The 23931-nt window shown below is 36.2% G+C and overlaps 1 protein-coding gene across 1 annotated transcript; it reads right to left on the bottom strand.

Moving 5' to 3' along the window:
* Window positions 1-296: 296 nt before the first annotated feature.
* LOC135157857 (putative transferase CAF17, mitochondrial) lies at window positions 297-22147 on the bottom strand. The gene is made up of 9 exons (XM_064114918.1): window positions 22022-22147; window positions 16643-16845; window positions 16005-16150; window positions 14568-14708; window positions 13992-14151; window positions 7612-7746; window positions 6545-6644; window positions 5044-5163; window positions 297-4596 (listed from the first exon to the last, which is right to left on the bottom strand). The coding sequence occupies exons 2-9, from the start codon at window positions 16830-16832 to the stop codon at window positions 4503-4505; spliced, it is 1086 nt and encodes a 361-aa protein (XP_063970988.1). The 5' UTR covers window positions 16833-16845; window positions 22022-22147; the 3' UTR covers window positions 297-4502.
* Window positions 22148-23931: the final 1784 nt, after the last annotated feature.

Here is a 23931-nt window from a genome sequence, read left to right as displayed (position 1 = left end):
GGGCACATTTTCCAAGAAAAAATTTGACAAGCCAAAAAAATAAGTTTTTAACCAAAAATTAAGGACATTTTGTCCACAGAAAAGTTTGACGGGAAAAAAAGGGTCGTCACTTTCAAAAGAGGGGCACACTTCTATTTTAACGTCATTTTTACATTAAAACTTGTAATTGTGCCTCTCAAAAGGGGGGGCATGGGCCGGCTTTGCCCCCCCCCCCCCCCTGGATCCGCCAGTGACTCAGTGAATAATATTAAGGGTCACTTCATGAAAACAAACAACATAACCTTCAAGAAATTAATAGCATTTTACTGTTATGTTCATTTTATTCATTATATAATTCATCTTATGTACAGTCAGCATATTGTAATCAAAATTTCATTTAATGTCTGAATATTGAGCCAAATGTGATGACATATATATTTCAAAGATCTAATCTGAATATGACTGGTTGATAGTAACATTAACAAAAAACAATTACTCACATGAAAATGTCAGTCGTGAAACAAAATGACTATTCATTTTATAAATATAAAGGGTTTATTATCAATTGGTCTAATGCCAATTCGTCTAATTACCAACTTGTCTACTATCATTTGGTCTACCATCAGTTCGCCCACGATCCATTTTGTCTAATAACCAGTTGGTCCAATAGCCCTTTAGTCCATATACCATTTGGTCTAATTGGACTACTAAAGTGTTAAAATAAAAGAAAATTAAACAGGGTTTTGGACCAACTAGTTATGAGATGAAATGGTCATAGACGAACTGGTGATTAGACGAAGTGATGTTTGGACCAAATGGTTGTTAGACGAAATGTTGATGACCGGAATGGCATTAAACTAAGTGAAGGTGGACCATGTGACGAGTGGAGGAGTTGGCAATAGACAAATTGGCAATTTACCTTTTAAATAATTACAGCTATGGTGACTTATTATGACAAATAACATGTTAATAATGCCCAGGAACCAATCACAATAAAGATTTCCATGGTAATTTGAAAGTCACCACATTATTTTGTAAGTCTTTTGTGAAACAGTCCCCTGATCAGATTGTAGTCACTCCCATTAGGTATGTATGCGGGCAAAGAAAATGAAAGAGCACTGCTTTTACAAGGAAGTCTGTAAAACGAATTTTAATTACCACAATATCATAGTGGATCTAGATCTGGAAGATGCCAATCTAATCAAGAACATTTCAGTGAGGCCTAGTCAGGTTTAACTTAGACCGTGGTCTAAATCTGCTAAAATTATGGGAAGCCAAATGTGTCAAAATTTTTATGAAGTTGTATGTATCTTATGTTTACTGTGCTCTTTCCCAATTCATTGATGGTGAAGACAATCATCTATTTATACTTCCTAGACAATTATGAATGATTTGAGAGCCAAATGAGCATATGATATCTCTACTGTTAGTGATTTATGTAGCAACTGGCTATCCATACTTAAACCACAACTTAAATCCTGAGTTTAAGTTAAACCCGACATTAGAATACGGGCCACTGACATTTGACCTTATGAACCCATATGAGCAAATCTCACCAAATCGTTGTCACCCCCACATGTGAGCCACAATATATTGAATTCATGTTTGCCTGAATGTGTGGAGTTCCTGTAAGTGCAACTGCCACAGAAGCAAATGTCTATGAACTGACTTTCTATCTAAAAAATCATTAAATAACATAACTGATAACAATGTGAGTGTATGAGCCTAATGTAAAAAAAAAATCATATCAAGATGGAATATGAATAGATAGCTTCATATCTATTCAAAAACTCTTTCAACAAAACCAATATATCTTTGAATAAAATACTTGAAGTTTATAATGAGTGGTTTTAGCAAGTGTATAATAGGCATGGAAATGATTTAAATGGCCTTAAATAATATGAAATCCATGAAAATATCTGGCGACTATTCAGCAAAATATTTCACATTACTTAACCCACGGTTAAGTCCATGGTTTATGCAGATTTCCTGTATAAATTACGCTTATTTTACCGCGTAGATTAAAAAATATCCAATGCTGATACGTGCTTTTGTCAGTGCGCCAAATTGACGCCTGTTGCCGTGGTTATCAACGCTATTTTATTCATAAGTCCACTCTTCAAACAGTGGACTCATGAATACAATAGTGTTGTAAATTTGATTTTTCTTGTATAATATTTCTTTAAAAAATCTAGTCAAAAGGATACTTTGTTTTATTATTTCATTTCAGTATATAATGTATAAAATGAATCTATATTTCACATTATATCTGCCAACTTTATCTTTAGTACTCTTTCTCCCTCTCTGTACTTCTACCAACTTTGACTTACTCTTTCCCTCTCTGCTCATTGGCTAATTCTTTCCCGCCTTTTTAGGAGTAGCAGTAATGCCAATTCATGTACCCCCTTTAGGGATGCTTTTGTACTTTGATGTGCACCATTGCACTTTTATTGTTAGATAGGGAGAGAGTCCAGTGACTCATGACACACTGGCAGTAGCAAGGGCATTCCCACTGTTTGTTGTTGAGGAGGAGACTTGTCCCTACAGAAGAAAGTTTAACTTTGAAGTATAGAAGTAAGTTGATTTATATATATATATTCTTATTTTAGTAAATTGAATGTTTATTTCATTGATATGTTATACTATTACTGTGATATGTATAAATGCATGTTATAATATTTACTCAATTTGATTGGACAGAAAGCTCACCTGATAGTGATCCGTTATGTGCCTGAGTTTTGATTATTATATTCTAGATATATATATATATTGCATTACCAATTGCTACATGTATAATATTCATTTTGATGTGATGATTTTGATTTATTTGTGTAATTATTGCACAGCTTTAAATAATAGAAATGAATAAAAAGTCAGTGTCAATAGACCAAATAGTAAATCTAATGTTACCATAGTTATGTATCGCTTAACATGGCTGTGTATATTTGTTAGTGACATTCATCAATTTCTATGTTATAGGACTTCTGCAAGGACTTCCTTTCATGTACTTAAGATGTCGAAGCAAAATGCGGAATTAGTGTCTGACCGGTGAGTTCATGGTCTAGGGAGAGTTGTTCAACTTATATCATATGTATTTTATTGTGACTTTCTGAATACGAACATATTGTTGATACGATTTTATATCTAATGAAGGAAAGAGATATACTTCTTGATTTACTTTGTCTTTAATAGTCACTGAAGAAAATGTAGTTTATTGTCTTGATTGATAATGTAAATCTGTATTTGTTATGTTTAGAACTGTACTACTTTTCATACCGCTATTATGTAATGTGTGGTAATTATATTAATCATGTGTTTGTTTATATTTTGTTATCATACAGAGGCTGTTTTCCCTTGGTAAATAAAAGAACCCAATGAAACCTCAGCCCTTGTGAGTCGTGTCCGTGTTGTGTGGTCGTCGGCGCGAACCCTTTCAATAGCGTATCTAACCATGGTAACAGGCGTCAATTTGGCGCGCTGTGACAAAAGCGCGCATCAGCATTGGAAATTTTTTATACACACATCCGATACGCGCTAAATTAAGCGTAATTTATACAGGAAATCTGCATAAAACATGGACTCAACCGTGAGTTTTCAAAACCACCTTTGTGAATTCGGGCCATCGGATCAAATGACAGACATTCCTTTACCAGCTGCGGGCATTATCAGACAGAGGAGCATGTGTGTGTAGCAACAACATTATTTTTTTTTGGTAATAAAACTCAATTTCACACTTGGTGATCATGGTACATCATCCGTTACTTGGTGATGAACCTACAGTACATATGGCTGGAGATACACATACGTCGAAGGTGGACTGAAGCTGGCCCGAAGTATGGGTATCACCTCACAATTTTTTATTGCCGGACCGGACTGAGTACACCTAAAAGTGGCCTTGACCACTGAACTAGAATAGGTTAGTAGCGAATAATAGTTATTGCTGACGAATAATAGGAAATGCTGGCAGGAAAAGATAGGCACACGTGTCACTTAAATAGTCGTCACTGATAAAGAATCTCAAAGCGGTTCAGTCTACTTCTGGTGCAAGTGTATACGCACTAAATGGTAGGCTTCAGGCCGGCGTCGGGGGAGGCTTCAAACCTGGCGCATGTGTATCTTGGGACTATTTCACATGCAAGGTGATGACTGTTTCCCCTCTGCAGATTTACAACATCTGTTACCGGATTAACATTTTATACGTGTACAATTCCTGCAAAAGTCAATGCATGATTCCATTCTCTAACCAGGGAAATATCCTAAAGGTGTCCAGTTCTCACAAAAGCTGATGCATGATTTGCCTCTGGATGATTTACAGTGAACAAGTCTCTTATTCAGTAATGACCATATACATGTAGGTGTCTGATTCACATGAAAGCCAAGGGTTAAAGACCCTATCAGTATATGCATCCCATTCCAAAGATGCTGATGCATGTTTCCACTCTGCGTGATTAACAACATCTGGTACTGGGTGAAGAACCTATACGCGTCCAATGCTTGAAAGTCTGTAAGGTACGTCCGTCCTTTCATTTGTTGATGTCCTCCGGCCACCACGACGGTCTCTTCGCTTCCAGCTCAGCTTCCCCTTTATCTTCTGTGCTGATCTTGAGTTTGTTACCTCTGTGAAGGCAAGAGATAATAAAATAATAATAACATCTGGATTTATATAGAGCTTTTGCCTGAGGATACAAAGCGCTGCTATTATACTACCCCCCTCCCATCCCTTAGCTTGACTACCCCTTTATCAACGGCACTTGGTGCATTCAAGGTTTAATTCTTGGGGAGTGACAGCAGACAGCAAGAGAGAGAGGAGAATGAATTCTTGATTTATCCATCTCAACATAATGATATGCCATAAACCAGGAATGTATTCGAGGCTGGCCTCAAGGCCACATTTTGCCGGCCTTGGCCCAAGTCACATGCACAAAATCTATGGGAGAATGTTTTCCACAGCAGCCTTTGACTATTAAAAAATCTCTGCTAAAATCATATTATGAATTCAAGAAGTTATTTCATCAAGCTTCCAAGATGTAATCTGAAACTTGTCAAATCCAAATTTTAACTCACATAAGAGCTGTCCTCAAGAGGGCAAGTCCATTCTGATGTAGGTGACATCTTAATTTACCCACATTCTTTCCCTCTGAGGTCTTGATGCTCGTACCAGCTGGGATAGTAGGTATTGCATTCCTGGGTAAATGGAAACAAAAAGAAATTAATCAAATGGATTTTGTAATTAAACTCATGCTTATTCTTTGCCGTGTCTCTCATTATCATGATCATAAAAATTTATTTATTTATACAGCGCCATCTATCTAGAAATATACTATTCCGAGGCGCATTATTATTATTACCCCGGCTTTCGCTCGAGCTGCCTTACAGCGCTCATGCATTCAAGGAAATAATCCTGCCGGGTACCCATTCACCTCACCTGGGTTGAGTGCAGCACAGTGTGGATAAATTTCTTGCTGAAGGAAATTACGCTGTGGCGTCATCATCATCATCGATCTAAAGTTCTTCAATCTGGTTTTGTCCCTGTGAACCAGGGTGGCCGGATTCACCTCACACTTGCAGCAATCGCCCTCACCCCGTCCCTCCACTTTGCGCAACATAGCGCATCCTCCTTCCTCAGCACAACCTTCCTGCTCTCCTCCTCCACTTTTTAATAGATAAACTACTGATAAATGTCACCTCTTTTCTTTTTTTTTCCAATAAACAATATAAAATCAAATACAAAACATATATCATAAGATGGTTAGGACCAAAATGAAGCCGAAGCTTGTGAATATTGGCCCTTTACATAAAATATATAAAATACATTATGAAAACAATGTCAACAAATTAAATTAACAAGTAATCAATTTTTCTGTCATGTTATTAACTTGCAAGTCCATCCCATTAAAAAAGTGGATTTTTATAAATATAGAATTAGCATAATGCTGGAAATTTCATCACAATCATAATCAGAAGTACCGCTAGAAAGTTTTGCCAGCTTACAGGGATGCTCCGGGCTGCTAGTATTTATATCTAAATAAATAGAGTAAAATTCATCAAAATAAGATAACAAATAATGAAGTAATTGACATTTTGAAGTTAAGGAATATTTTGTGAAAACAGTTATATTCATGAAGACATACCTACATGTAGAACTGTTTCACCGGAAAAATAATGCAAATCTGTAAAATTAAATAACTTGGTTATTTGTTATCCGATTTTGATAAGATTTTCAGCATTTTGCTCTGTTAATTTTTCTCTAATTATTCAGATATAAATATCTTCAGCCCGGAGCATTCCTTTAAATTTTGATTTTTTTTTTCTCCAAAACAGGTGATACGTAAGTGAGGGAACAAATGACGGAACCCTCTCATTATCATTACAGAACATTGCATATTTTTGCAGATTTGACAATAGGGAAAATCTTTATCAAATCACAAAATATTACAACATTGGCAATTCCATACATTACGTTCAGGGAAAAATCAAACTGTGTTTTACATTATCTTAATGTGCCAAAAAAAATTGATATTTTATATGTAAAATATATTGTAATAATGAATCACATGTTTCTTACCCTGTAAACTGGATTGGCATAATCCTTTTCCTAATGACACCTGTATGATGTGTCCTAGCAGTCAGTTCCTGGCCCAAATAGCAGCCCTTTGTGAAACTCACTAAATATAACAAGTAACAAGAGTAAAAAATTATTGATTATTGTAGTGACATGCGAATAAGTGATGGCAGTACACATGTACGCCCTCGTCAGGGCAGCCAGGCATCTAATCAAGGCCACCGCACACCATATGATTGGTCTGCGACCAGATTTTGAAATAGAACATAGTTAACATTTGATGTGACAATCGAGATCACTGTACAAATACTTAATTATGTTCAAAGCTGGGACTATGCTTCCATCCTTATTAGAATAAAAATTAATTGAATGTCTAGTCGTAATGACGGTTTATGGAAATCATACGATAGGATACAATTTCAAACCAATTAGGCCTTTACTAAGAAATAAAGGCTTGCAATCATCCAAAATTCTTATAAAAGTATTATTCCAATTAAATTTGAACCTAAAATGTTAATATACTTTTTATTCACATTTTCGGAAATTAAATTGACTCACTCGATGAGCGAACCATTTTCATTTATTTGCTCCTAGGACAATCCTTAAGGAATTGGCAAATTTTCTGTGGCACTCCCCCATCCCCCCCCCCTCCATCACTGACATCAATACATACAAAGTACAATCATCAACAAAGAAATGGCTTTGTATATACATGTATGTATATATGTATATACATATACCACATGATCAATAATATCAAAGAACAAAGTATTAATATATAAAAGCGTAGATTTGAGAATCACTTCATCAAACTAATAATGTACATATAGCTTGTCCTGTCTTGCTTTTATTTCACTGAAAAAAAGGAATGCTTATGGCAGTTCCATTTAATTAAATGTAGGATAAAAGAGCACAGTTGACAAATTGACTTCCTCTGGGGCATAGGTGCCAGAACCCCAGATTTTGTCTCTTCAGGTGCCTTTGACCACTCGGCAATGGCACCTAGTTGCTGAAATACAGATGATTAAGCAGCCACCCCCCCCCCTCCAGCTGAGATCATAATAACTTGCCTCCATTCATGTAAGCTAGGTTGGACTCAAGAGGGAGACATTCACCCGGTGGAAGCTCGTCGACCCCTTCAGCCACGCCCCACTGATAACGATGGGTCCTGTAGTGCTCTTCGCTAACCTCTTCCACATCAGGGACTATTAAAACAACAAATAGAAATGAGAAATATGATAGAAACAAAGACTCAAGAGGCATAAAAATTGTTTTATACAGATAATGTCTACTACTTCAGAAAAAGTATTGTCTAAAATACCCAGAGAATACTTCAGTGCAGTGGCACAGCCGTCCTTTCCTTCCAATGTAAATTTTAAAAGTGATCAATATGCGCAATTTCAATAAAAACGATTTGTTTTAGAAAAAGGCGTAAATATATAAAACATAAACAAATTTATACGCCTCATTATTGAATTTAAATGACAACGTACCTACAATAGTGAGAATATCATACAAATACATGTATTGCTAGGGCTGGTAAAAGATTTTCAAAGAGGGTGCGCTGGTTTGGAAATGTTTTTGTTTCTTTTTATGGTAACTCCCGTAGGAACTCAGCAGGACAGCGTTTTGCTGGTAAACGCCAAGCTGGCATAAAACCAATTCCCCAGGAAACATTTTAAGTCTAGGTTAATCAGTCATAGTGGCTGACATTATAGACGACAGATATCACTCTCGGGCCTTATTATCAAAGTGGAGTCAATGGCAGAGTTAGGAATCAAACTCACATCTTTCAGATTATGAGTCGAATGCTCTAACCACTGGACCACAAGCAAAATTTGGTCAGAAAAAAAATGACAACCATAAGAAAGGCCTTCGCTCCAAAATGAAGGTGATTTTGGTCAAATTTCTAGTATACCAATCTGATTTCCAGAGGGTGTTGCCTAAGGTACTGTATAACATATATGCAGCACCTCAGAAAAATCTTGAGGGTACACCAGGGCCATGGGTATTATCATTATTATTATTATTACTTGGCGTCACCTGTGCCTGGGAGGCAAAAAGCTATGACCCGCAGGTCTCTCCTCCCAATATAACTGATTGGGGGAGTGCGGTGGACCACTACATCGGGGTTTCCCCCTTTTGACTTATACGAATAGTGCAGTGGGTTCTTAACGTGCAAAGGTGGGGACTCTCCTCTACACGGGGCCTCCATTTAACGTCCTATCTGAGGGATGGAGTGTTGTCCAATTTCCATTGTAACATAGCCTGCAACTGTGAAACATTGGAGAGGCGTTTACACACAACCCACTGGCTTCAGTCATCGGCCCGGGGTGGATTCAACCCCACAATCTTTGGTTCGACGGGCAGACGCGTTACCGACTGAGCCAACAACACTCTCTATTACATACAGTGTACCTAGAGGGTTAATGTAACATTTAATTTTGGGCACGAGATTACAAAGATTTAAAGCCTGCCTGTTTTCTGGATTTTGGAATGGAATAAAAAGGAACAGATAACCGACTGCAGCTATAAAGCAGGTTCGGACTGTTCCACGTTGCTTTAATACTGCAATGGCAATAAACCATGCATTGTAAAACAAAACACTGCTGAATAAACATCTGAAAAAGACTCCATGTGTAAAACAAGTTCAAAGTCTCTTCTCTGTACACTTTTCGGAGTGACATTACTTATCAGCCATTTTTTTTTGCCTATTACAATACAGGAATAGTACTGGTACATGTACATTGAAAAATACACAAACCACTGTCAAGATGAATATAGTAATTTCATACCGTTACTGCTGTACATGGCACTAAAATTACACCATCTGTCTCTAATCCTCTGTACGTTTAAACACAAGATTGATACAAAGGGTTTATTAGGATTGCCAGTTTGATTTCTTTTATCAAAAAATTAAAGACATTTTTTTCTATTTGGTCTTCTACTGTTTCTTCTCATCCAATGGTACATGTATATACCTCACATTCAGTTTCAGTTTCAGTTTAGTTTATTTCATTTCCATTTTCTGATAATAAACATAACAAACATATATATACATATGTATAAATGTACAAAACAAAATAAGTGTTATAAGTATACTTCAATAATCAATTAACAAATTCGTAGGAAATAGATGAAATGTATACAATTTTTGTTCAAGATACATTTTGATGATTAGACAAATTATAGATTACAGTTAGCATGTGAAAATGAAAATGAGGGACTTATTAAAAAGCGAAGCTTGTAGTTGTAAGCCCCTTAGGATAAATTTGTAGTAATCTTAATCGTATGTAATTAAAAGTAAAGTAAGACAATCTAGACCATATATGAAGAACGGCAAAATAGGTTTGAATAACAAGGAAAGAAAGGGGGGGTACTACATAGGTAGGTTAGAGGGATAAGGGAATATTAAATAACTGGGGGAAAAAACAAAACAAAAAGAAACGATTATGTGCCCAGCAGAAAAGGAAAGGGGAGGAGAAAGAGAAATAGGGTCGAGAGGCAAGTATCGTGGAAAAGATAAAGCAGTTCATGTGTTTCATACATTGTACTCATTAAGGAATGAGAGTTTTAGGTGTTTTTTGAAGGTGTTTATATTTCTATATTGTTTAAGGCTTTGGTGAATACCATTCCAGTATTTGGGACCTGTATAAATGATGGTTTTTTGTGCGAGTGTGGTTCTAGTCAGAGGGGGGTGATATTGGTGTTGTATAGCTTGTCTTGTGGGGTATGTATGGATGTCAGTGTTTTTGGTAAAGAGTGAAGTAATTGCGGTGGGTAATTCGTTTTTTGATAGCTGGAACATAAAAGTTCCAAGGTTCAGGAGATAGAGATCGTGGATTTTTTGTATTTTTTTTTTTTAAATAACGGGCTTGTATGAGCACGGTAATGGGCATTATCAATTATTCTAACAATTCGTTTTTGAAGCAAAAATATTCTATTAGTTTGTGTTATTTGTGAATTACCCCAGGATAAAATTCCGTAGTTTAGATAAGGGAGGATGAGGGTTGAGTAGAGGGTCAAAAGTATTTTGTGAGGTAAAAATGTTTTAAGTTTGTTGATGACACCTATGTTTCTTGCGATCACTCTACAAAGAATATCAATGTGTGTTTTCCATGATAATTTATTGCTGATGAATATGCCAAGAAATTTTGTTGATTGGGTAGAGTCAATATTAATGCCATTAATGTTAATGTTACCATGGAGCGTTTGTATTGTGTTACTAAATAATATGTAATTTGTCTTTTTTATGTTTAATGATAGTTTGTTCGCCCGTATCCAAGCATGGACCGATTTCAATTCGGTATTCATAACATTAATCAAAGTTGTTGGGTCACGATGGGAGAAAAATATGTTGGAGTCGTCAGCGAACAGAATGAAAGATAATAGTTTAGAAGATTTATGAAAGTCGTTTATAAACAATATAAATAATAGGGGGCCGAGGAGTGATCCTTGTGGTACACCACAATTTATGTTTTCCAGGTGTGATTCGCATCCATTAACAAAAACGTATTGAGTTCTGTTAGTTAAGTAATTCCTGTACCACTCCAAGGCCTTTCCTCTAATACCGTAATAAGCGAGTTTATATAAAAGAATATCATGATCTATAGTGTCAAAGGCCTTGGAGAAGTCCAGGAATATTCCAACAGTGTGAAGGGATTTATCAATAGCTTTGATGACTTTATCGACGAGTGTAATCATAGCGTGAGTTGTTGCGTGTTTTTCACGGAAGCCATATTGGAATTCGTTGAGAATATTGCATTTGTGAATGAATTTAATCGTTCGAGTATATACAGTTCTTTCTAATATTTTTGAAAATGAAGTCAATAATGATATGGGTCTATAGTTGCCCATATCTCGGGTGTCTCCTTTTTTAAATATAGGTATGACCTTGGATTTTTTTCATTTGTGAGGGGACGATACCACATGTTATTGATAGATTGAATATGTGTGTTATTGGTGTCACAATTTCTGAGATGACGTGTTTTAGAATTTTATTCGTGATTCCATCAAAACCTGGGCTTTTTTGAGAGTTTAAGTTATTTACAATGTCTATGATCTCGAATTCTAGTATTGGGGCAAAAAATATTGTTTTGGGGTTGGGATCTTCCAGAAAACTGGAAAATACTTTTCCTGAGGGTTCGATATCTTTGGCAAGATTGGGACCAATATTTACAAAGTAATCATTCAAGCTTTGAGCAATCTCATTTACGTCTGTTATAATAGTGTCATGTGTATTGATTTTATGAATGTGTGTTTTATCAGTGTTTTTGTTGAGCACACGATTGATTATTTTCCATGTACTTTTGATATCAAATTTATTTTTTTCAAATTGGTTAGAGAAATATGTTTTCTTAGCATGTCGTAGAGTACATGTAAGACTGTTTTTATACCGTTTGTATTTGTGTTCATTGTGTATAGATGGATTTGCTTTGTATTTATAAACAAGTGGAATGCCTCTGGCCGTCTCACCTGCATCACGCGATTCAATATAGCAGCAGTGCTGATTTTGAAAACTACTATAACTCGCACAAGATGTTCAGTGATACTTGGTTACTCTTATTTCCACGTTTTATGAACTAGACCAATACACTTATAGAGATATGATGGCAATTCAACAAATACCCCCAACGTGGCCAAAGTTCTTTGACCTTACATGACCTTTGACCTTGATCATGTGACCTGAAACTCGCACAGGATGTTCAGTGATACTTGATTACTATTATGTCCAAGTTTTATGAACTAGACCAACACACTTTCACATTTATGGCGGTAATTCAACAAATACCCCAATTTGGCCAAAGTTCATTGACCCTAAATGACCTTTGACCTTGATCATGTGACCTGAAACTTGCACAGGATGTTCAGTAATACTTGATTACTATTATGTCCAAGTTTCATGAATCAGATCCATAAACTTTCAAAGTTATGATGGTAATTCAACAGATACCCCCAATTCGGCCAAAGTTCATTGACCCTAAATGACCTTTGACCTTGGTCATGTGACGTGAAACTCATGCAGGATGTTCAGTGATACTTGATTAACCTTATGTATAAGTTTCATGAACTAGGTCCATATATTTTCTAAGTTATGATGACATTTCAAAAACTTAACCTTAGGTTAAGATTTTGATGTTGATTCCCCCAACATGGTCTAAGTTCATTGACCCTAAATGACCTTTGACCTTGGTCATGTGACATGAAACTCAAACAGGATGTTCAGTAATACTTGATTAACCTTATGGCCAAGTTTCATGAACTAGGTCCATATACTTTCTAAGTTATGCTGTCATTTCAAAAACTTAACCTCAGGTTAAGATTTGGTGTTGACGCCGCCGCCGCCGTCGCCGTCGGAAAAGCGGCGCCTATAGTCTCACTCTGCTATGCAGGTGAGACAAAAAGTCTGTTTTTCTTGTTAATACAGCGTAATAGAGATTTAGTTATCCAAGGCTGACGAGGTGCCTTTTTATATTAATTAGTGTGAGTAGTGCGTGTGATAGGTATATCTCTGTTATACAAGGCCATAAAAGAATCCATGAACAACTCAAAAGCTTCTTGAGGATCTAGACATTCCAAGACATTAGACCATATTCATGTAAAGCTTGAAAAGAAAACTTAATGAAATATCAAACATATGGTGAGCGATAGTTGAATGACTAATCAATCTTAAAATGTTTCAGAATCATAATGTACATGTAGGCAAATTTACAATGGAAAAATCAATTTGCCACTTTGTAATTTCTGATCTTTTTTGTTTTGTTTTGCCTTGCTTTGTTTTGCTTCATTTTCTTTCATTTCATTTCTTTTTGTGCCATTTCATTTCATTCCATTTCATTTCATTCCAATTCAATTCAATATTGAAATGTACTTTTGCAAAGGGGCAATAATAAGATAGCTTGTTTTTTGTTTAAATTACTTCTCAACAGTTTTTTATTAGTATGGTTATAAAATGCTCTTAACCAGCAATGCAGCAATCACTGAAATAAGTCGTACATAAATATATGAATATAAAAACGACCAAAATCCATCTTCAGCAAATCAAGATAAATGAAATATTTTTTTGTCAGCACGATGTGGATTTTTCTGGTGGAAGTCAAGGATAAGTATTACGCACAAAATCAATTCCTTTATACACAACAATTTCCTATATTGCGGAAGTGGTTTACGGTACACTAAGTGTAAAGTCCTGGAAGGACTGAGATGAGAAAAGTGGATAGAGATGGAGAGGAAATACACAGGCGAGAAAGTGGAGATTTGAAAGTAGAGTATTCTTTTCTAAATGAGTGAAGTCCTTAAAAGGACTGCGAACCAGAAGGAGTGGAAAGCTGAGAAGTAGATAGGCTTGAATAGAATTTCCGATACACGTCTCATTCAATCAAGCCCGGAGATGGACTTGGATCATTCTTGTGCTATGCTTTGTGCTTTCAAGCTCTGGAGAAGAACCTACCTTGGCCGTCACGGGAGTTGATGACCCTCTGACCTAAGCCTCTGACCCTGGGGTCAGTGAATAAATGAGACTGACCAGACTGAGAACCTGGACTAGGAGTGGTACCTGGACTAAAGATGGACCAAACCTGGTACTCTGAATCCAAGGATGTGATATCCACCTGGGGGTAATGTGACAAAATAAAACATGATGAAAAAATATAATCATAAGATAAGCATAATCTGAATAACAACAACAGCTATAATAATAATAATACTAATAATAATACTACTACTACTAATAATAACAATAATAATAATAATTCTAACTAATAACAATTAATAACAGTCATAATAATAATCTAATAATGAGGTGGCAATCTGTTTCCATGGTGACAATACATTATAACAATAAATGGACAAAAAAAATCTTTAAGTTGTAGTAGAAGTTAATCTTAATCCAGCACTTTTCTAATCTCCACAAGAATGTAATTTTTATATTAATTTCACTTGTTTATCTCTTTTTGCCACGGAAGTCATACTAGATCTACGATATATTTTTTTATAAATGTTATATTAAAAAAATTATAGAACTAACCTTCTTTCTTATCCTGTATAATTTGAGATGCTTTTGCAATTCCTGTGAGATGGCACTATCACATTCTAAAACAAATGATGGTATCTCATCGCTCTCATCTCTGCTCCATTGGTAGCACAAAACATCATACAGAACCCGGCCCTGCATTGTGTGAATACATAGAGTCAATAACTACACTATAAAAATAATTGAAGGAGAATGCAACCCTTGAAACAAAATGAATTGTATGTAACAGGAAATAAGAAACCCTATTAAATGAAAGTTTTAGAAAAATTGAGTAAGTTCATTAGAAAGCTGTGAGCATTTGAAGGTTGATATTATGTTATAGAGATCCTCCCATTGGCAATATGACATAGATGTGTGATGCCACACATTCTATTAGCAACTTCTCCCTCATGTTTGTACATATTCCACATACATGTAAACTTTCTCTTTTACATGTACCAAGTCAATCGGTACATCAGATGTTCTTTTTTTTCGGAGGACATTTCATATCAAGTCAATAAATATCATTCCAGGACAAGGAGGTTGTACATTATGTATTGAGCAATATAGATATTTAGGGTCTATTTTTTCACTGTCCAAAGAAGAGAGTTGTTCATGTGTGACACATCTTAATTGCATTGCCAAAAGGAGGGTCTCCATATAAGTGAACTCAACATTCAAATGCCCATAACTGTCTCATCATTTATTCACTTTTTCTCAAACTTACGTTTAATCTCAATCTTATACTTTTCTGTTTTCACACAAGTTGACTTTTTCCAAGGGTTTCATTCTCCTTTATAGGGGGGATCCAAGGAGAGGAAATAAGAAAAACAGAAAGGTGAAAGTTTGAAAGAAATCAGACATGGAAGGAGAAAGTTATGGCTAAAACTGAGATCAATATTAAGACTATGTAAATTCCAAATTGATAGCTCTTCCATTTATTCTCCTGGGGAGAAAAACAAAACATAGCATCCTTCACTCCTGAAGACGGACAGGACAGTCAACCTGCCCGAACGTCGAGTAACTTCTCTTCACTTCATCCTGCTACTACTCATACCATCGCTACTCAAGCCATATTCAGCTCATCTCATCTGGTTTACAGTCATTTTCCAGACTTCACTCACTTTCAAGAAAAAGAATACTTCTAATTTCCTCTTCATCCTTTCTCGTCTTTCCATTTCAATCTTTCTGCCTGTATTTTCTTCCATTCTTCATATTACACATGGTGAACCGTAAACCTTTACCACGTTATAAACATAGATTGTACTTTTATGTCTTCAGCAAAGAAAACTGTCATTCAAAGAAAACTTTTTGAAAAATGCTGTTCAAAATGAACCTAACTTTCTCTAGGACCGACAGAAACAAAATTTAGGCAATGATACTAAATTGCTGAAATACAGATCTTTCCAAAAAACGAAAAAAGCACCAGAAATTCAGGAAAAAAGCACTCACTTGTTTATTTAGAAACATGGAATAGATGACCTCTTGACCTCCCTCCTTGTCAAGCTGTTCTATGTCATTGGTCGTTAACCCTTGGAGGAGGTCAGAAGCATCGCGACCTTTCACCAACACAAGACTACGACCCAACATCTTTGACCCTTGATGGAGAAAATCAAGAAAATACAACAATGAAATTATCTGTCATACTGTTATGAATTAGTTGTATCAGTTGTATCAAGGAAAATATTAAGGCCAGTTTCATTAAAGCTGTTTGAAAAATTGCAATCAATCTTCAAATTAGAGAAGCTACATGTAATAATAGGCAATAGTTCTTGGATAACATCTATATAATATCATAGGTATCAATGGTGCAATATGGAAATCTTGACTTAAAGAAAATAAACAAGGAAAAAATTGTCATTATTATCCTTCTAAAATATATTCAGCATGCAAATATTTTTTTTCTATCCAGAGAATACAATTCAAGTGCTACAATTCCCATGACATTATTAGTGCAGTCACAGACTTATTGAAAGGGTTGTATTCATTAGTATTCTCTGCTTGAAGGGATCTAGGGAGGAGGGGGTATTGTTGTTTTCAACTTTTGATAGAATGTCCAAAGTTCACCAAGAAATCAGTCTAAACCTCACCATTCAAAACTGAAATTCCTTGATGATTTAGACCTTCGTTTGAAGAACAGTTTTGTCTCCCGACCACGCTAGTCTGTAAAGCTCTTCTCAGTATCCCATCTTTGTCGAGATTCCTGTAACATCGGTTACATAGCTGGTGGATAGAGGCCAACTTCATATGCTTTGCAAAGACAGAAAGAACTTCCATCATGAAAACTTCAAACCTAAAAGATAAAATGATAATTTTATGGCAAGATGACAGATTGATTTTTGTATTTATTTTTAGGCAAGTCAATTCTTTTCCATTAAATAGTAGGAAAAAAAAAATCTATTTATTAACTGATCAGTCAAATGTTTATTCATTCAGCATAGGAAATACATGAAAGTGATGGGCAATTTTGCACTCATGAGAGTCAAAATGGCCCCTAAAATTCCTTCAAAATTCATGCTTTGGCAAAGTTTGGGGCGACCATTCTTACTTTCCCCATGATCTGTCACAAGCATTATTCAAGATAATTTGGAAAAATGAATATTCTCTGGCAGAATGATACCTGCATTTAGATCTACGCACTAGCATATGCAGGAGGGGGGTGTTTCAGGGGTTCAAGACTTTTTTTTTCGCTTGTCAATTTTTTAGGGGTAGGAAAGGACCTAAATTTGTGGTGAAGACACTTTTTTTTGGGTCAACCTTTGATTCAGCTTGAATCCCCCCCTTTCAAAAATCCTGCGTTTGCTACTGGATCTACTGCATAATTGACTGTTGATGTTGCCCCTAAAAATTAGCCACTAAACAGAAAGAAATAGACCCCCAAATTCTGCAATAGCCCCAATGTCAAGAAAAAGACAGGCTTCAGACTTGACAGCCCCTAATTCCTAAAAAAATTAAAATTATTTTCTACCTTCGAAGTTCTAAAGAAACATTCAAGTCCCAGCTGACAACTAATTTGTTCCTCTTCCATTTACACTTTGTTTTATTCAGGAGAATTCAACTGTCTATATTACTTTTTTCTATTTCTTCTCAATTTTGTTTTTGCGTTACAAATACATTGATAAAGCACCATGCCTGGCCATGGCAGGAGACTGAGCACCAAAAAAGGTGAAACTGCACTGCGCCGTGCACTTTCATATTAACCCTTAACGTGCCATGAATACATATCTGTGCATCCACTGGAGTGCCACGAACACATTTTCGTGCAGTGGTCATACAGCTATTGTTATGCCTATTGTATTTTGAGGAGCGCATTGCATGCATGAGTGATTTCATTGTTCAGTTCAGCTTTAATATGGGTAAGAGGTTTTATTAATGTTATTGTCTCAGGAGTGATTCCTTTTTTTTATAAATAAATGTAGACTCTTTGAAAAAAATATGGCTCTCACTGATTACAGTGAATGGCACATTAAGAGTTGATCATTCTGAGTGTAAGAAGCCACCATTAATGAGAATAATTCTATAATTATTTATTTCATTCTATCCCTGTCATGGTACAATCAAGACAATGCAAAACTTCCACAAGACAGGCTTTGAGTTTGATGAGATCCACCGCAGGACTGCCAACTCTCACGCAATCTGCGTGAGTCTCACGTAATTCACCCAATTCTCATGCTCTCACGCTGATCATGAAAATTCTCACGCTGAACCCCGAAAATAGAGAGAGAAAAAAGTTTATTAGCCTATATTTCGGATATTCAATAACATTATACCCGGCCAGGCAAAAGTTTCACAGTTTTTAACCACACAAGCGCAAAGCTAAACCATCAACGCAAATTGGTTTCGCTTTGCCGTGCAAAGACAAGATATTGAGTTGCGATTGGCTTACTGTATCCCACGTGTGAGAGCTGGTGACGTCGATATTTTACTATGAAGTGGGGTTTTTGTGCGAGGCACAACGGGCGATCGAGTGTCAATGCAATGCCATGCCATGGCGATAGCCTGCCGGCCCGGCGCTCTGAATACATCATAGCCCTACATATGCATTTGTGTGTGTGTTGATACACTTGGTTTCTTTCGTAGCTTTATTTTTATTGAGCAAGAAAGAAACTGATAATTTATTTATGATAGTTTTAGCTTTCTTCCTCTGTTTTCTTTCTATCTTTCTTTCCTTCTTTCTTTTCAATCTTTCTTTGTTTCTTCCCTCTCTTCTAATTTCATTTTTTTTATTACTGTCTTTCTTTTTTAATTTTCCTTTTTTCTGTCTTTCGTTCTTTCTGTCCTTTAAAAAAATATTTTTCTTTATTTCTTTTTCTCTTTCTTTCTTTCTTTTTTGATTTCTTTCTTTCTTTAATTCTTGAGTCCATCCATCCTATATTTATCTCTTCTTTCTTTCCTTCCTTCTTTTTACCCTTTCTTTCCTTCATTCTTTGTTTCTTTCTTTGTTCTTTCTTCCTTCCATCCATCCTTTCTTTACCCTTTCTTGTTTTTTCTTCCTTCTCTCAGCCTTTTCTCTTTCTTTCATTCGTTCCTTCCTTCCTTCTTTCTTTTTATTGTCTTTTTGTTCTTTCTTTCTTTTTTCCCTTTGTTCCATCTATCCTATTACCTTTTCTTTTTTTCTTTCTTCCTTTCCTTCCTTCCTTCCTTCTTTCTTTGTTTTCTTCCTTTCATCTGTTCTTTTACCTATTTTCTTTTTTATATTGCTTGGTCGCTTCCCTCCCTCGCAATGTCTCACTCCAAACTCTTCTCAAAAGTTGGCAGCCCTGCCACCGTCAGATTCACAGTTGAAAGTTGAAACTAACCAAGGGAGCTCCGGCCCGCGAACCAGGAGTCGACCATGCAAAACGAGGGAGGCAATGCTTTTTTTGGTCTAGGTCTAGGAAAAGAAGTGAAACATTGTGATTGTGTAAGTAAAGTAAGAAAATTAGTTTTAATTGTTTTTAAAGATCGTGATGTTGCATGAATTTTATATTTCCCCCCATAAATCCCACCTTTGTCATTCGGAATATCAGATCGAGTTCACGGTCTCGAAGTTCAGGTAGGTGGAGCGGAGTGTAGCGGTAGTGAAGTGGAGCCTGCACGAACATCGCCCGAGGCACTCATTCAATGAACAAGGTTATGATATAACCTTGTTCTCAGTTATATCTCCATGTGTGGCAAAATAAGGATGGCAATGTTTGGCTTATTTTCTCTTTTTCTTTGGGACAAATGCTTGATTTTTTTACACTGACAGTTTCCATTACACCTTTTCGTCATACAACTTGGCCCTTAAGTAAATTTGATTCTTTTAATTACTTAATTAAAAATAGAGATAAAAAATTAAAATTTTCTTGCCATATTATTTTCCACCAATAAAGGGCGTACACAAAAATATGCCAAAAATTCAAGTTTTTGAGCGCTCTAGTGAATACAAAAATTATTCCCAAATTACAAATGAAAAATAAATTGCAACTCTATGGAAATTAGTAATTTTGGTCACAAAAGTGATATTTTAATAATCATTTTTTAAAGTGTGTGCTCTGTATAGCATTTGGCATGCCATAGACTAGTCCAACCTGTAGATTCCCCACAGGCAGGGTGGTTGCAGTGAACAAGTGGGTGGTTGCAGTGAACAAGTGGCCCGCTTCGCCTTCGCAGGCCGGAGCTTTCTGGGTTAAGCTCGCGGCCCGGGCTCAGCTCACTGCATGATCACGTCTTTCACGATAGACCTTATCGCAAATAGATTCACGCAAAGGATCATGGGATCGCAAAGGGGGCAATAGCGCCGCTGTTGTCCGGATGCGACCATGCGAGCGCAAGCAGCCGACAATAAAGTGTACGATTTCCATAGTGTATCAAAATACGATCGACGCCCGCAGCCAACATTTTGCTAACTTCCATTACTTTTCTTCTTAATCATAGGTGGCAGAGATATATGTGCCGTCTATAGCTGCAAGAATTACCACAGATTTTATGAAGACAAGTGCAATTTTCTTTCATTTTCGCGCACTGTCTGTGCGTATTTTGAGCTGTGCAGCTGCTGTGTGCTTTGAATTGTATGCACGGACAGCGGGCATGCACTCTCGGCCCAGGGGTACGTCGGCGAGGCAGTGGAGGAAACTGGTCCCAGAATTCCAAGCAATAATAAAATGATGATCAATAAAACAAACTCTGCAGTAGATTTGATTACTTTATTCTAGTGTTATATTTTTGTAATATCAATCGATAGTCAAGAATACATGTTTCATAAATAATTATCTCAATCATGATTTTATTCAGAGTAGGCCTATAAACCGAGCTGTGTTTTCTTTTTCTCTCCACAGATAGGCTACATAATATTATTGCAAATTATTCAGGATCGTGGTCGGACTTTCTGAAGTTTTATAAGTGGCATGCATAGACAAAATAATGAATGAAATATAACAAAAAAATGAGAATAGATGAAAGTATATTGATAGAAAAATAAGCAAAATAAAAAAGAAAAAAGAATTTAATGAGGAAGGTGATCTGAAAGAGAAGTGACTGAATGCGATGAAATTAATTGAATATGTAAATGTTGAAATAAGATTTATTTCAAATGAATGGAATATATATCATTTATAAAATTACAGAGGTTTGAGGGATAGGGCCTATACGGGATCATAAAATGTTTTTAATTTTATTAAAACTTAAAATGTTTTAAATTTAAATAAATTCAGATTTATAGTATTCTGCATGTCATAGGCCTATTATTATATATATATATATATATATATATATATATATATATATATATATATATATATATATATATACTAGCTTATTTTTGGCTTTAGATTTGTCTCATGCACCCCCTATATAGAAATTGTATGATCAAACTAAACAGCCCGACTTGCAAAAAAAGGACTATATTTCCCCAAAAATAACAAAAAACTTGGCTAGCTAGATTTATATGGAGATATATGGTCTACATTTATATGTTTCTCATGAATATTCTTTAATGGAAAAATATGCTATCTAATTTGGATCACCGATCGACGTGCTCTTTTCTAAAGACGATCGGCAATGACCCGCAATCACCGTCTCACTTTTCCCACAAAATCTTCCAAAGTTTAGCCCCAGAAAACTTCGAAAATACGGTGAGTATTGAGTTCATACTTTCACTGGGCATGGCAATCATGATACAAAGATTGTTCTATAAGTCTACATTCAATTAAGTATCCAAAATAATTTAAATACGAAGAAATCAGACTTAAAAAAAGCCTGGATTTTGAGTGACACTACACAAAACATATGGCGTTGTATGGCTTCCCGAAAGCCGATTCCGCGTTTGCCCCCTTTCGCATCCCGTGATCCTCTGCGATGACAGACGCCCTCACGCGACAGACGCTATTTGCGATAAGGTCTATGATCGCGCCATCGATCCATTTAACTTCTAACTAAAGGCTTTAAACGCGATCGTGCTTTAAAAAAACGCAAAAGACCCAAAGGCAATAAATAAAAGTGTTACTTACGAACACGGCCGTCACTGATGTTCCTTTTTTCTTGCTTTCCTCGCCTGCGCCCGATAATATCCTGATATTGTGCTGTGCTGTGGCAGTGCAGTGCTACTGCTCAATATCAATTTTGCCTGATTACGCAATTTTAGGAGCAGCTGAACATGTCGACTAAAAATTCTCGTAGGTCTGGGTCTGGGTGTTGCCAAGCTAGTACTATACTGTGATCTCTTTCGGCACAACAAGCTAATTGGTCTCCACGGCCTATACTACACTATGAAGCAGGCCCGGGGGGGGGGGCAGTCAAATATATTGCTGTACACACGCGTGACCAAAAACACGTTTTAAGGGGTGTTTTTTTTTCACTTTTGGACGCGGTCCGCGCGTGGACTCGTTAAGCGTATAAAAAACACAGATTTTCAATAAAAAGGGTGGTTTTGAAAGACTGCAGTCTTTCAAAACCACCCTTTTTATTGAAAATCTGTGTTTTTTATCAATCGCGGGGTCAAACATATTTAGGGTTATTTTTTTTCCCCAAGCTTTTTTTTTAAGACTGTAGCTAAACGTGTTTAGGGTATGTTTTTTTCCCTGAGGTCATATTTTGGCGACAACTTGTTTAGGGGCCAAAATGCATGTGTAAAGCCCACGAAAAACTTGTTTAGGGGGTTATTTTGCACACAGAGAAAAACCCGTTTAGGGGGTGTTTGGAAATTCCTTGGTCACGCGTGTGTACAGCAATATATTTGACTGCCCCCCCCCCCCCCCCTGGGGAAGCGGGGGTGCTGGTCGCTGGCGGGTGGCACCCCCAAATATTACCTTTGGGGTGTTGCGTGTGTTATTATCCAGGCATATATAGGGAGCACGTACCTCGATCCGGAGGGGGCCCGAGATTGTTATCACTGACCCATATTTCCCCCGATCGGCCGCTCAAAGTTGAGTTTTTTTTTGTTGCTTTGAAGCTAGGGTATTCCTAACAGTCACTTAATTTTAGCTTTAATTTTTAATAAAATATAATTATGTAATAATTTCATAGGCCCTATTCAAAAAGTGCGAGCGCGGAGCGCAAGCTATTTTTTTTTAGATTTCATGTAGTGTCCAGAAAAGTCCTGGGCAATGTATGTGAAGATGCGTATACTGAGAGCGCGAAGCGCGAGTAGAAATTTTTAATGTAAGTTCTGGCCTGATCTTCAAGAACAAGTCCACCCCCAACAAAAAGTTGATTTAAATAAAAAGAGAAAAATCTGACAAGCATAACACTGAAAATTTTATCAAATTCGGATGTAAAATAAGAAAGTTATGACATTAAAGTTTTGCTTATATAAGTTCAAAAAACAGTTATATGCACATCCTGGTCATTATGCAAATGAGGAGACTGATGACGTCATCCACTCACTATTTCTTTTGTATTTAATTATATGAAATATTCTAATTTTCTCATTGTCAAGTGAAACGAAGATTGATTCCACCCTGAATTAACATGTGGCAATGTTGGTTCTAATGTCTAATGTGTAAAAAATGAAATATTGTATAATTCAAACAATAAAAACAAAAGAAATTGTGAGTGAAGGACATCATCGACTGTCTCATTTGCATGTCACTGAATTTTGCATATCACTAGCTGTTTTGTGAAAAATAAGCGAAACTCAAAATTGTCATAAGTTTCTTATTATACATCCGATTTTGATGAAATTTTCAACATTATGCTAGTTTGAGTTTTCTCTATTTATTCAAATCAACATTTTTCCGGAGTGGACATGACCTTTAAAGGGACCTTTTATAAACTTTTTTTTTTCAGTTACCCATGAAGACGATACATTTCAACAGTAATGCGAAAGCGAAGCGCGAGCTGAAAATTGTTGACATTCCGACCTAAAAATGAACGTTCTAAGCACTTTTTTATTCATCAACTTGATAGGTATGTAACTAAA

The sequence above is a fragment of the Lytechinus pictus genome, unplaced genomic scaffold, assembly GCF_037042905.1.
Source record: "Lytechinus pictus isolate F3 Inbred unplaced genomic scaffold, Lp3.0 scaffold_20, whole genome shotgun sequence".
Classification (NCBI taxonomy): Eukaryota; Metazoa; Echinodermata; class Echinoidea; order Temnopleuroida; family Toxopneustidae; genus Lytechinus; species Lytechinus pictus.
The sequence above is the reverse complement of the archived record's forward strand: the minus strand, read 5'-3'. Positions and strand labels throughout refer to the sequence as shown.

Bases quoted from the DNA above. Each gene is read 5' to 3' on its own strand.
- LOC135157857 (XM_064114918.1), bottom strand. From the start codon at position 16,832: ATGATGGAAGTTCTTTCTGTCTTTGCAAAGCATATGAAGTTGGCCTCT. The intron at 7,747-13,991 runs GTAGGTTCTTCT...TTGTTTTAATAG, and splicing joins CAACTCCCGTGACGGCCAAG to TCCCTGATGTGGAAGAGGTT. The intron at 4,597-5,043 runs GTGAGTTAAAAT...TTGCCTTCACAG, and splicing joins CTCTTGAGGACAGCTCTTAT to AGGTAACAAACTCAAGATCA.